General features: G+C 38.0%; 1 protein-coding gene across 1 annotated transcript; it reads right to left on the reverse strand.

Moving 5' to 3' along the window:
* Positions 1-6,008: 6,008 nt before the first annotated feature.
* Positions 6,009-15,643, reverse strand: lrrc28 (leucine rich repeat containing 28). The gene is made up of 10 exons (XM_042483865.1): positions 15,514-15,643; positions 14,681-14,911; positions 14,471-14,511; positions 13,085-13,122; positions 12,417-12,554; positions 10,816-11,022; positions 10,631-10,733; positions 10,226-10,410; positions 7,983-8,142; positions 6,009-7,105 (listed from the first exon to the last, which is right to left on the reverse strand). The coding sequence occupies exons 2-10, from the start codon at positions 14,846-14,848 to the stop codon at positions 7,039-7,041; spliced, it is 1,107 nt and encodes a 368-aa protein (XP_042339799.1). The 5' UTR covers positions 14,849-14,911; positions 15,514-15,643; the 3' UTR covers positions 6,009-7,038.
* Positions 15,644-15,733: the final 90 nt, after the last annotated feature.

Raw genomic sequence — 15,733 nt, forward strand, 5'->3', positions numbered from 1 at the left:
ATTTATGGTGGAGGGAGGGCCATCCATTTTTCCCAATGCACATCACACCGCAGCCACCTGCCAACTCTAAAAGGTAAAGTACAGTCCCATACAGGGGCATAGAAATACACTAAATATTATACTTTCAAAACATATTAAAATTATTTCCAAAAAGACAATGAATAGATAAATTGGGAGGAAAAACATTAAAGGACAACCAAACAAGCCAAAAATAAGCAAATATTTTGGTTAAAGAAAAAGACATGAATGTAAAGCCATTGAACGATAATGTTTTAAGCTTTTAAGTTAGAAGTTTTTGGCCCTCAGGTATTGAGGAAGTTTACTCTTCAGACAGGGAGTATAGTAACTCAAAGCTTCACCTTGGTTGCATTTGATGCTGAGTCTATTTAGTGCTTTACTGACACGTAAAATGATTATAAAATCTATCATTTGACACACAGGCAGCCGATGAGGTGATTCAAGTTGTAATGTGCTCAATTTCCTTGGTGTTAGTGATTCTGCAAACATGGATTGATAGTTTAACTTTCAATGGGCCTAATAATATATCTATATCTATATCTATATCTAATCTATCTATCTATCTATCTATATATATATATATATATATTATATATATTATATATATATATATATATATATATATATATATATATATATATAATATAGAAATGTGTTGACTTTTCTATTATTATTATTTATTACTATTTGAAAACGTCATTCACATTTGCGTCGCCTTTATTTTGATGGTCGACTCACCTAACTTCCTGTCTCAGTATGTAAAATTGATGCTGCTCACAAAATGGCCGCGCCCTCTGATGTCACAGGGAGTGGATAAAGGATTGTTTTACAGAAGCTGTTGCAGGACAACATTCAAAATAAATTCAATTAACATTAAATTAAAAAAAAAAAAAAAAAGATAAAGCGCCATCACATAAACCTTCACACAATGCCAGTCAAGTAATTGGCTGTACTTCTCAAGGATTTTAAAAAGGTGTTTTTTAAATGAAAGATTAAAGATTAAAGATTATTAATAGATAATTAAAGATTATTTTCTGCAATATAATTGTAAATATATAATTAGAACAATTATAAATATGGTTTTCCGGACGTATTTTTTTATATTATTCCTATAAATAATCACGGAAAGCAGGAGGATGATTCATGTCAAACTGTAGATTATGGTTAGCGTTTGTGATATTTATTTTCAGTACTTTAGTCTGACTGCTTTCTAATTGCAGAACAGGATTAGTAAAAATAAATGATAAAATAAAACTTAAAATACAAAAAATAAAAATAAAATACAAAAATGCCAATAAGATGGAATATGTGAAGGCAAATGGCTGCTTTAGGACAGAGTTTATTAAAGCGATAAAACAAACCTGCAGTACAACTTGAAAAAGTAAGTGTGAGAGACTGAGACAGAGAGTCAAAGTGTCTGCCGTGCTGTTTCATTTTCTCTGGTCCTTCCTCTTCACATATCTGACCTTCTTTCCATTTGTGCAGAAAATAACCTGTTGGTACCTTTCAAAGGGCACAAGATCTGCAGGTAAAATCTGACCTGATGTCTTCTGAAGTTGACACAACTGCACACAGGCACGCACACAGATACACACATTTGCACACACCACCATCACTTAGTAGTTCTCACACTCAGCACAGGCCCCGACTGACCCACTGATGGCGGATGGCATTTTAAAACATGTGTGGTGACAAAGAGTGCTGCCAACTATGTCTTCTCTTTTAATTCAACTCATTTTTATTCAGTTCAACTGAGTAAATTCTCCATAAGATGCTGCATAAATACTGAACCACTAACACCTGAAAATTTCCATTAAAACAGAAATAAAAATCTCAAACCTATAACCTTTAATGCATCACAAGCTTTATGCTCAGCAATACAAATACGAGTTCTCGAGTTACAGTCAAAAACATGTTTTATGAGGTCACCCTGACCTTGACCTTTGACCTATGACCACCAGATTCATATCAGTTCATTCTTGAGTCGAAGTGGACATTTGCGCCAATATCTTCAGATGTTGTGTTCGCGAAAATGAAACGGATGAGAGGTCACTGTGACCTTGATCTTTGTCCACCAAAATCTAATCAGCTCATTCTTGAGTCCACTTGAATTTTTGTGCCAAATATGAAGATATTCACTCAAAAACTCACTCACTCACTTACTCACTATTCTCTATGTAGTGTGTATTAAATAGTGAACTATTTAGGGAATAACCAAAGGACATTTCGGACACTACGCTGGAATTTTCTTCCTCCAAAAACACACAACCGCATTGCATTGTGGTTTACAGGAATAAAATGAAGGGTACACCGTATGTACACTCAAATTTGATGTGCATTGTGGGTATAGTGCACTTTTTCCGTGATAGGGAACAGTTTCGAACACAGGTATCTCGAGGTATTGTGTTTACAACAATGAAACAGACAAGGTCACTGTGACCTTCACCTTTGACCTTTGACCACCTAAATTTACTCAGATTATCATTGAGTCCAAGTGAACATTTGTGCCAAATTTGGAGAAATTCCTTTGAGGTGTTCTTGAGATATCACTTTCACATAATGTGTCTGCCAGCCGGCCGGACAAATGGACGGACAACCCGAAAACATACTTCCTCAGCTACTGCCAGCATGGAGGCATAAAAAGAAAAAAAAAAAAAAAACCAAGATCTTTGGACAAAAGGTCAAAGGTCAGCGACACAGTGCATTAATTATTTCTGTAACCTTGGAAAAACGATGTCAGAGGTCATGTAAGACAGAGAAACGTGGTGACGGACAGCTATGGAGAAGAACACATATCCTCTTACTCCCCCTCCACTCTCCACTGGAGATTTCTTTTTAACAGCAGAACATCGAGTTCGACCTGCAGGTCTGATAAGAAACGTCAGATCTTCTCTTTACAGGTGATGGATCAGCCTTTTCCACGTGTGGTTCAGATCATTACCAGCCCATCGAATAAAACCGTGAAAGACCTTCCTCCCAAATTAATGATCCAATAGTCCGAGCACACTGAATATAATGAATCTCACTGTAACGCCATCGATTGAAGCACGACTGATTTCTCTCCTCGTGTGTTGCGCTTTCAAAATTACTCAGAGTGCAAATTTATTCGCAACATGGTACATCCAGTAAAAAAAAAACATTCATCTGAGAGCAGTTTTTATATGTGTCACAGATGGTAAAATTGTTAGTGTGGCAGAAGTCAGCGATCGGTTTACTTTAAATCAAAAGCACAGAGGAAAAGGTTCAACAACTCTTCTGAATACATCTTCATTTTTACACCTTGGTTTAACACATCATGCCTGTATGTGAATTAAGAGCTCACTAATACCACATTTCATGAACATGGGATCACAACTCACGGACGGCATTTAGGCTCGGCCACGGAAACAGGTGATCAAAAGTACCACCAAATAACCGTTTTGTATACGTGACGTGACATTTTGCAGTCCGTGTTATCTACAGTGGGCTGAATAGCACTCCAGTCAGCTGTTGCTCAGGCTATTAATCCCCCCGCCCAATCCCCTTCACACTCTGCCCCGCGTGACTCACCACAGGAAATTACTGTGGTGTTGCATGATGTATCCAAATGCCACAGAGCGTCTCATAATATGGGCTCCACTCAGCATTACATACAGTTTAACACAGTTACTTTTATCAACTTGAGTGCTTAGAAAACCCTTAATTAACACTGAGATGATAAATGATGAATCAGGCACACAATACTACACCTCTACATAATACATTCTCTACATATCTGTAAAGAACAGCTATCCACTTACTGAGCACGAGGTGTAAACAATAAGCCAAATGATTGAAATCGATAGCCAAACTTAATGAATAAACAATTCAAATAGTTACATATGAGGAATTGTTTGTCCTTTATTAAGGAGGAGGAAGTGGTGCAAAAAGGGGGAGGCTTTTCAAATAATTTTTTAAGCTCTGGGATGGATTTATGTTTTGGGGTTTTTTTTGGCTTAGGTGAGGGGAAAACAATTTTAAATGGTTGTTTTTTTAAAAATCTATTTTATGCCTTTGAGGCATGTTTTCATCGAAATTACTGATGGTCCTTGATCACATCATGTGATTCCGTCAGAGAAAACAAAAACATACTTTATCAAAATCACTTTACTCTACATCTCAATTAAAGTGTGGCCAAAAATAAGACATTTGCATTAACTAACCAGCATACACAAGAGTGAAAAACCAAAGCTTTTTTCAATTCCTCTTCAACGTTGTTTTTTTTTTTTAAACTTTAAAACAGTAAGTTTTTACTAATTTATGGTGGAGAAAGGGCCATGCATTTTTTCAAGTCACTCAGGGATTCTCAAGGAAAATATACTGTATGTTGCTTTGGGGAGAGTCAAAATAAATAAATAAATAAAAATAACAATGTCACACCCCAGTCAACCTCCTCTGATAAATACAGAATGTTCCCTGAGAAATGAGTAGTTAAAAAAGTCAACAGTAAACAGTTAAAAGTTGAAAGTAATAAATACATACAATACAATACAATATGATACGATATGATACTATACGATACGATACGATACGATACGATACGATACGATACTATGCGATACGATACTATGCGATACGATATACTTTATCATATCCTATTTATCGTATTTATTTATTACTTTCAACTTTTAACTGTTTACTGTTGACTATTTTAACTACTCATTTTTTAGCAGTTAAAAAACTACTAAGCATTCTTAAATTAAAGATAGAAGAAAGATAAAAGACAGAAAATGAACCACTGCTCCACTATATTGTAGGATAAACCTATTTCTTATTTCAAAATGACTTAATGATCTGCAGAGAACAAAAAAGCGTCAGAAATTGTTTCTGTCATTCATTCTGGGTCGTACAAAAAATCTTTACATAGACTTTGATCATGTTTGGTGTGAGCACACCCTGTGTCTATGTTTTCATACGAACATGCAGCATGAAAAACTGTTATTTCATACGTGCAGTCAGCAGAGATTCGATACTCCCACAGGGAGGGCAGAGAGCTGAAGCACCAGCCAAAGAGGATCATACACTCACACTCGTCTGAACACTCCATCGATCCTGGTAATGGAGCCGCTGTGCTCTCTGCTCCATCACAACACTGTGTTATCACATACATACAGACACACGCTGTACATGCGAGTATTTTTGGCTATTTTTAGACAGAGAGATGCCAGGAGGGTTGGAGATATTTAGGATCGAAAACGTTTGCTGTCGTGTTCTCTGTAAAGTATCTTTATTTAAAATCTTGTAACAGTCAAAGTGTTTTTTTTTTTCCATGGCTGAGGGTTAAACATGCAAATGTCCTACTGCAGTGTTGGATTGTAACTAAGTACATTTACTCAAGTACTGTGCATTAGTACTGTTACATTTGAGGAACTTGTGCTTTACTTGATTGTTTCCATTTTATGCTACTTTATACTTCTACTCTACTACATTTTTTTAGAGGCAACTGTTGTACATTTTACTCCACTACTTTTATTTGCAAACTTGTTACTTTGCAGGTTTATATTTTTAATTAAAAAAATATGAATAAATCATCTAATGAATTATTTATTATTATGGATTGAGCTACACAGCAGTTCATAAAGAAATTAAAATTGACCCCAGCTTTACCGGCAGCAACATTAGTGAGGCTTACGCATTAATACAACAATTATTATATTACAATAATATAATTGTATTAATATAATACTTATAATTATTCTTAAATGGGCCTTTCTGCATGAGTCATTCTATTTTTAGTATATATTTTCATACTAATGCTTTTGTGCTCTTACTTAAGACATGAATGCAGGAATTTACTTGTAACTTGAAGTATTTTTATACTGCAGTATTGTGACTTTTACTCAAGTTAAAGATCTAAATACTTCTTCTGCAGCTGTCAAAATGTCATATTAACACCATTCCATACATTCACTGTAACAAACACTCATAAGTGTTAAAAAAAGAGAAGAGAAAAAGTCCAAATTCACTGAAAGTTGTTGAAATCAGTCAACATTTACTGTCCAATGCTTCACAATCAAAAGAAATGATAAATTAGGATTGTACAACATAGTAATGAACATCACACGTAGCATGAGTTGACAAAGAGAACCACACAGTGTCTCTGATGTGTACAAACTTGATGTCTTACAGATGATGACAGAAACATTTGACCTCACACTGAAAGGCCCTGCAGACTTTATACCTATTGCAACAATTTGATCATTTTTGGGTTCGTGCTTATGTTACAGAGTGCATTAAAGTTTGCATAAAGATAAAAATATTAGTTTTTAACATATTAATAACATATGAAATCCTGTGCCAAACTCAGTCAAATTTTCAGAATGGATACCTGCCAAATATGACTGACAAACTGACAAAATTCTGTTTCTTTTATGACAAACGCGCGAGACGAATCCTTGGCTCATTTTATCGACTGCTACCTAAGGTCGTATAAATATCTTAATATTAACAATCTGACAGGTCCCTGTGCCTGCTGCTGAAAATGACACATATCAAATAGATAGATACATTCTTTCAATATTAAGCCTTCAAATTTTCTTCAGTAAACGGGAAAACAAACCGTACTACAAACTCCATTAAATATGACTCCGCAATCAAAGGGGTGTCTGCTGCGATCAACTTCTGTGAGAAAAATCACGGATTTCACAAAAATCAAACAGTGCTTGTTTTAAAAGTGCCCATTTGTGAGTACGTCAGGTCTAATACTGTTAGTTTACTGTTCACACATGGAAGTTATTATTTGGACCTCCAGCGTACACACAGGAATACAATCCTCCTGGATTCAGGAACATCATGTAGGTTTGAGTCTTTGACTTGAATGTTTTGGAAACGTTACGGTGCATCCGTCGTCTGACATCATACTCCCACAAAGGCTGCTTCTCTGTGCTTCTTCGTTTTGACAGTCAAGCACAAAGTGCAAATCACAAACCGTCATCCGCCACCTTGTGGAAACCACTCAATAGCTCTTGAGTGAATGTGCACGGGGCGAGGAAAATGACGTCATCACTGGAGGTCAAAGGTCCGGAGGCAGCGACTGGAACAGCAATAGGCCACAAAACTCACAGTCGTCCTTCAGAGGAAACAAGTGTGGAAACAGTTGAGAGAAAAATGCATGTTAACCTCAAAACAAATGATTTGCAAATATGATTTGTTGAAGATTTGTTGTCATCTTTCAACATTTGAGCGAGAAATGTTGCGCTTAATACCATGCACTTTATCAGGGTTTATCAGATTCCACTGCTTGGATTCCCACCAAGTTTAAGAAAATGAATTTATTATTTTTTTAACAAAAAAAGAAAAGAAAAAAGATCTCACCAATTATTTTGAAATGTTATAATGCAATGTCAGAAAAAACAACAACTCAGAAATCCTACTTACTATGTCTACTTTATGCTGTAAAGTTTACACTGCTACTGTTACTGTACTTTTGTCATCTGTATGAATTGTTGTATTGTTTTGCCCCCCCCCCCCTTTTTTCTTCTTTCTTTATTTCTATTGTATGTTACCTGCCAAGGAACTCCAGATGTAAATTAGCAGTCCTGCTAATTCCGGCATATTTACATTTGTATTTTATACTGTTGTTCATTATTCATTCATTGTCCGTAACCGCTTGTCCTCGTAAGCGTCACGGGGGGGCTGGAGCCAATCCCAGCTGTCATTGGGCAAGAGGCGGGGTACACCCTGGACAGGTCGCCAGACTATCGCAGGGCTGACACATATAGACAGACAACCAGTCACACTCACATGCACACCTAAGGGCAATTTAGAGTCACCAATCAACCTGAGCTGCACGTCTCTGGAACGTGGGAGGAAGCCGGAGACCCTGGAGAGAACCCACGCAGACACAGGGATGCTGTTCATTACTGACATTAAATAAGTCGCTAAATCCAGTAGACCTTGGTCTTGTAGGCAATTTTGCGAAGGAATGGGGGTGTGTTAGTTCTGACCTGCGGTGCACTCCTGCCAGTGGGGTGTCACGGAGGGGAAAGAGTTTGGGGTAGATGATGGTGAACATGGCTTGACTGCATCGGTGACAGTGTCCCAGCGGGAACTGCAGCAGGTCCAGCAGGCTCTTTGGAAGGCTGATGGGAGGCAGCAAGCTCAGGTCTACAAACACAACAGTAAAGGAAGTTTTGATAAATATATGCAGAGTCATTTTCAATAGTTTAATAAGCAACTTGATTACAAACACTTTTTTTCTCAGGCTGGGCGATATGCCAAAAACAAAATGGTCATAATTGTTTCCATATTGGCCAATATTGATATTTTTGACAAAATATAATTTGCTAATCTGCTAGTTTCTTGGTAATAACTGAAGCCTACAATAAAATATCTGTGCAAACATGGCTTGGTTTAGGATACATTTTGTGATTTTGTGACTAAACGGAGATAGCCTGGAAAAACCATCCTTATAAGATGAGTTCAACATTCTGTGTCTTTCTCTGTGTCGTTGTGGACTCTCTGCCGCCCCAAACACTTTCAGTGAGCGGGAGTACTCGCTTTGACACACAAACCCTTTCAGCAAATCCTGACCTTGGTTATAGTCTATAAAACAAATATATTGTCAGAAAGACAGGAACAGTCTAAAAAATAGAATTTAGCTATATTTACCATTTGTATTTGACTTGATCCTTGTGACAACAAATCAGCAGTGAAAAAACAATGAACATGGATTTGTTCTGGGGAACATCTTCTTCATCAACAACAGAGCCAGTTGATAAATCAGGTTTTTGTCAAATCCAGACAGAAAACCGAACAGAAAGTCATTTTCTTCAAGAAATTCAGCGAAAGCATCCTTTTGTTCTTGTTTAATTAATGTTATTGACTCTATCACTAATTTAACTGTACTTATTGCTGTGTTTACTCTACTAATATAGGAGTAAGAGCTTGTTGCTGCAGGAGCCGCCATTGCTGTTCTGCAATTAGGGGCCCGCATGCTTCACCTATCACCTCTAATGCAGTTCCTGATTGGCTGCCTGCGTTGTCAGTGACAGAGCAGACCCCTAACCGGCCCAGCTGGATTTTGTGCTCTGAAAATTGTTCAGGGGGGCAGAGAGTCCAGACTGGTGTGCACAGTTAGGTAATCAGTGTGGTGTCACCAGGCTAATATAGAAAATCATCTACATGCAAACATTTCACTGTAAAAACACACTCTATCTGCTTTCATAAAACAACACAAGTTAACTTGCCTTAGAATTTATTAAAATAATGCTGTGGTCATTGGCATGGGACCTTTTCCTGGTCATGGAAAAGATTTGTTGTGTTTCGTGTTTTGGCTGACATCTACTGTCAGCATATTTCCATGTAACTGACTAGTGTTAGCTTTTTTTGTCAACAATTTCTTCAGCTTTGGAGGACAATGCAAATTCACTTTCAGCACTTGAGCATGACAAGCTCCATCGCTGTGTGAAACAAAGGGGGTGTGGATTAGGAGGAGGCAGCAATTATTGTGGGTAGAGTGGCTAATATTTGTGTTCTGCTTGTTCAACAGGTATTTGATAAACCGACCATACTGTCTCCTTTCTGTTGCACTTATGAAAAATGCAGTCATCCTTCACTATGGTAAAATATATCCTAAAGTCAGTTCCGTTCCTTCTGCTCTGGAGCCACGCTGCTCTGGAGCCACGCTGCTCTGGAGCCACGCTGCTCTATGTGTGTGGAGTTTAGCGCTGCCCGCTGCTAAAAGGGCAGCAACACAAAGCAGAAAAGAGACATATTTTTATCACCCAATCCTTCTGTTTTTCATCTCAAGTGATCGGTGTTTTCATGTTTATTTGTTTGATTCATTTGTTGTTGTTTTATTCTTTTTTTTTTTTTTTAAATGTCATAGTTTCAAGCATTTGAAGTGAAATCACAAATTTCTACTGGGAGCTGCTCGGTAGGAGCTTTAATCACAAGTTTCATCATGGTACAATATTTTGTTTGCTGACACAAAGTCCACCACAATACTATTTCAATTTGATTCAACTCAGGGGCCTGATATTAATATGAGACAATGTCAGTAAATATCCTTTCTTGGCTTATTGTCATTATAAGCTGTGCGAAAGGCTGCTAGCACTGTTTGAATGTTTAGGAAGATATTGTGCTTGGACAGAAGTGGTACCACTGACGTGCCTTAATAACAAAAATGATGATTCACTTTAGGTGATACGTTAGAGACACACAGCTGGCTATGTGTGTAACTCCTCACCTGTTGGACGGTAGTGGTACATGCGGTGCAGCGTTCTCAAGGCGATCTCCTCCAGGGGAACCACGTCATCTGTCTCTGAGCCCACCACCTTCACTTCAGCTGGAAGCCCGACCAGAGCCTCACTCAGCGCCTCACCCAACGCCTCCCCAATGTCACCCTCCAGCACCTGGGCAGACACGCCGCACCTGTACAGGAGCAACACACCCGCGCAGATATGATCCCTCAATTCTTTTTTAATCTCATATGAAACATTATGTAACTGAATTCTCCTCTGGTGTCTCCATCATAGTTTCTTTTAATTTAAATAATTTTGTTCCACTATTCCAATAATGGATAGCTAAACTAACTCATACTGCTCGAGATAAAACTGGGTAAAACTGATCCAGCTTTGATAAGCTGTATTACCCGCTGCAGCCGATGACCTTGTTATACAAATACGAGGGAAGGCCTTTCAGGTCCACGTTGTTGTCCACAAACACAAACTGCAGCTCTCGTGATCTGCCCAGATCTGAAACACAAAGATATTAACATTGCCTCTCCAACGATATCTGCATCACTATGGCAACACACAGATAAGGGGTATTACAGACCGAGCGGTAGAAAGGTCAGCCGGTTAGCTGCCATGGAGAGCTGGTTGAGGCGGTGGAGCCAGCAGAACTGCCGGGGGACGTGGCTCAGCAGGTTGTGATCAGCCGTCAGATTCTGCAGAGAAACGCAGCGGTGCAGCCGATCCGGTAGAGACATCAGCTGGTTCATCGACACGTCCAGAGTCTCCAGGTCCTGCAGGTCTCCGATCTCTGAAGGTGCCACACAGACATGACAAGAGAGCCATAGATCAGAATAAAACAGCACAAAATGTGGATGTTTTTATTTTAATGGGATAATTTGGAACTTTAGAGGTTTAGTTGACAAATTCTATTATAATTTTAGATGCTGACTAACAGCAGCATATATTTTATGTCCGCTAACATTTCCAAACAGCCTGGAATCAAGAAAGAACACTCTGATATTCAGGCTGGAACCTGTGTGTTCCCTGATATCACATTTCCCTTTCCTGCTGTGTTGTGCAGACAGTGAGTGAGAGGATTCAGTCTGCTGAGGACAACTCACATCTCTGACCTTTTGGTATCAAACAGTTATTTTAGCATAATAATTTCACTTAGCAAATTTCTGAGCTGTGATTTAAATGGCAATACAACTTCACGCAGGACAAACAAAAACAAGAGAGGATCTTCAGGAGATAAACAGATCTTTGTCTGTCTGAGAGCGTCACGATACCAGTACGGACAAAGACCTTTGAGGGAAGACAAACTCTTACATTTTTGTGATCTGCTACTAAAAGTAGACTCTTGAAACATCACCTATGTTTCTGATTTCTTTACAAAATGTAATGAGATTGCTATGTAATTAAATATTAACCCTTTGAAAACTGGATCAACACAGATTTTCTTGTGCTGCGTTCAGATGCCTTACACAGGTATTTGGATCACTGTGAAAAAACATGGAAAAAAAGGCAATGAGCAACTTGACAAACTTTCTGCAAATTGCAAGAATTTAGTAATTTTAGAAAAATGTATTTATTTAAAAGCTGGGGGAAATGTTGAAAACTATCAGAATGATATATTTAGAAAGATAAAATTCAGGTCACGTCCTTGTTTGTTATTGTTTTTTTATTGTTTTCTGTTCAGGTAATTGTCTCATACCTTTTTACTACTTTGTTGGCCCATTCCCTTTCATAAGCTTATCATTGCCTTCTTCCCATTTTTGAAAGAATATAATCCAATTTTCAATGGTTTAGAATGTCAAGTTAACCCATTATTGTGTATATTAATCCTACAATATGAATTATATGAAAACAAAATGATCTTGATTGTAGCTTTGGATATCATTCTTTGGCTTCTACATTTGTAGTAAAGACACAGTGTCCATACTCTCAATGAGTTGAAGGCACCGAGTACAGGAACAGTTTTTCATTTTCATAGCTCTGTTGCCCTCTGCTGGCCAATTAAATACTTGCAACTGGTAAGTATTTTTAGAACAAAAAATCAATAATGACCAAAAACATATGAAAAAAACATTTTGTACGTTTACTTTTCATGATTAAAGTGATTGACAATATAAACCAGAGCTTGCACTTAAAGATGACCTTGAAGACTAAATAATAACAATACAGAAGGTAGCTGTGTTTTACCTGGAGGAAGGCATTTCAGCTGGTTGTTGGACAGTCTCAGGTGCCGTAGAGACCTCAGACGACCAATTTCTGGACAGAGGAACTGGAGGGCGTTATTGCTCAGGTCCAATGACTGCAGCCTGGCCAAGTTTCCAATAGCTGGGGAACAAACCATAGCCACCATCTTTATAATGAAGAGACAGATTTAAGCAGCACAAGACTATGCAGTGAAAAACTACCATCAGACTGACTTCATCTCCAAATGCTGCTTTGCATTTTATTAAAGGGCTTACTAATGTACCATTTGATTTCATGCTATGTCAGTATTAATAAACTAATGTGTTAAATAAGATTTCTACAGCCTAAATATCATTTTCTTTTATTGTGATTGGTGGTTTGCTCATTTTGTTTCATTTAATCTTTCTCTTAAACTTTGAAAGGTTGTCAGCAGTCCCTTATTTAATATTTTTGAATTGCTTTGAATCTGCGTTATTTACTGCGCAAACAATTTAAACGGAAAATATTAACAAGTATAACATACACATACAAGCACTTGGTGACTATGTGTTCAACCGAAAATACTTTCTCAAAGTGGAACAGCGATAGACTCAAATGCTGCTGTTAGGAGACAAAGTGAAAGCAAAACATGTATACACAGGAACATTATTATGCCATTACAAAGGACTTACCTTCAGGAATAATGACTATGTTGTTTGAGTGCAAATACCTTAAAAGAAAAAAAGAAGTTACAATATGAAGGGATTTACTTATTTCGTGTCAAGTTGGTAAACAGTGAGAAGCCTTTTCAATTCATGTCAGTCAAGTGTTGGGAATACACCCAAGCATAATAGTCAAGAGTTACAATGCATCAATTCCCCAGCCACCTTTCCAATTATTCCAGGGTAACCAGGCAATACACAGTAATGTCATGGTACGTGTAGTTTCAGCTCTTCATGACAGCTCCTTTCTTTCAGTTCAACTGTAACCTAAATACTGAGAGAAATAGGTAATATTAGAAAATTCTTTTTAAATGCCTGCTTTTGAGAAAAAATGCCTTTGAAGTTTGTAGTACCGTGGTTGGTAAAGATTATTTTGGATTTTTTTGTCTTTATTTGACAGGGAAGCTTAAGCGTGAAAGGGCGAGAAAGAGGGGATGGGTTGGAACTGAACCAACAGCTGCTGTGGCGAGGACGTAGCCTCTGTACATGGAGCGCCCGCTCTACCAACTGAGCTACTGAGCGCCCCTTTTTTTATTTTAATTCTAAACTTGGTAATGAAGTAACATTTTTCACAGGGTTGTCCACATTTAGCCCATATAACATGAAAACATCAAAGTAAGAACGCACAAGGTGAATTAAGATGATAATAACAATAACTCTTAAGTCTATAGCGCACTTTTTAAAATCCATGTTACAAAGTGCTTCAAGTAGAAAGTAGTGCAAACATCAGGTTTAAAAAACTATTAAAAAAACACCTAATCGGCCCATATAAATCAATACAGTGAAGATGCGCTTTTGGTAATTCATCATCTGAACGTAGTAGTTTCATCACAGCAGACCCTCCTCAACATCTGCCACAGCATAATTCCAGAACTCAGTGTAAATTAAGATTCTCTAAAAACACCACAATTTCTTTCCCTAAGTCCCGATGAATTCTCCTTATCTTTCCTTCACCTCTTGACATTTTCTATCGAGGTTGGGAAAAGTGGTTATGAAAGGAATTTTTTTTAGTTTTCAACTGTAGCCTTCATCTCCCTTGTTTACAATCATATTCTGAAACCAAGACATTGTTTATTTAAAATCAAGCAATAGCCCAAAATGCCCCAAAGTCCATCTCTACTGATAAAAATGAACAAATCAGCAACTACATGAACTTCACAAATTACTATAATTAATATCATTCCTAGTGATTCTAGTATTATGGTGTACTACAGTTCATCGAGTAATTTGTGGCATTTCTGTACTCAAGCAGAAGCTGATCTATTGCTCTACAAGCTCTAATGCTGGGGGAAGGTACAATCAATGTCAAACACTGTACTTTCTCTATTTCAGTACTTTCAACTGCATTATACTCACAATTCAATTAGATTTGGGAGCTTCTGAGCAAGATTGTCAGGCTGAAAGAGAGAGAGCGAGTAAAGAAATAGCCAATAACAACATAGGAAATAATACCATGGAAATGCCCTGCTCACTGTTGCCTATTATGTTGAACTAACAGAGTGCATCAGTATTAACTGCATCAGTAATAAATGAAATCAGCAAAATCAGCATGCACTGTATGAATACCAGCGTTGTGAGTGAATTCCTCTTCATGTACAGTCTCTCCAAAAACTGCAGGCCTTCATCCTTCAGCAGTTCTACGGGGAAATTATTCAGATTTCTGTAGTTAAGAAACAGATTTTTGTGGCGCTCTTGCTTGGCCATGCAAATAGCCTCATGGAGTTCAGTTGCCATTTCTGAGGAGTCCTCTCCTCCCCAGTGGAGGAGACTTGGCAGTGCCTCCTTTCTCAGGGTTTCCTGAAAGAAAAATAGTGGAGCAGAGGCATTAAGAGACAGCAGTGTTTGTTTCGTTGACGTTTGCAGCAGAACAGACTGGATAACACACCATACAACAGGCCAATTCAATGCAAATTTTGTTGCACAAAGTAAGTACCTCTGCACTATGTACAATTGAGTTAATAGTGCACAAGCGTACATACAGCAGGGGCGTATTAGCCTACTTCATTTGCATTTAAAATGAAAACAAAAACACACATACACAGGGCACCGTGACGTGCAAAATAACAATAAATGACCTCCAATATCTGTATGTATGACAAACTATGCTGCTGTAGGATGCAGTGGCTATTTAATAAACCACTTGTGCCTAAACGACAGCCAGTCACACATTATTTTTCCGGTGGTCTGACACCGACAGCGCAAAGAAACTGTTGTAACAGACGAAACATACTGCAAAAAGACACGGCAGCCTCAGGCTACCGTTATATTAGAGACGGCTGACAGCCTCTCTGTGTTTAACGTTATATCTGTCATCCCTAGCAACATTAGCATGCTAGCTAAGAGGCTGCGCATCGCATTATTGTCGATAACAATAAGCCGCGAGGACAATATTTATTTACCTTAATTGAGCAGGGACATTCTGTTGTACTTTATTCCCCACATATGCACACTAATGCTAAACGTATGCTTGTTAAAGTAAACAAGCTAATGCTAAGTAGCAGTTTTTTAACACCAACAGGACTCCGACGTAAACAACATAAGACGTCAACACGCTCGTTCTTCTTCTTCTTCTAAATTCAGTGCAGGCAGGACACTGCTGCTGACCTGCTGCTGCCACCT

The sequence above is a fragment of the Plectropomus leopardus genome, chromosome 1, assembly GCF_008729295.1.
Source record: "Plectropomus leopardus isolate mb chromosome 1, YSFRI_Pleo_2.0, whole genome shotgun sequence".
Classification (NCBI taxonomy): Eukaryota; Metazoa; Chordata; class Actinopteri; order Perciformes; family Serranidae; genus Plectropomus; species Plectropomus leopardus.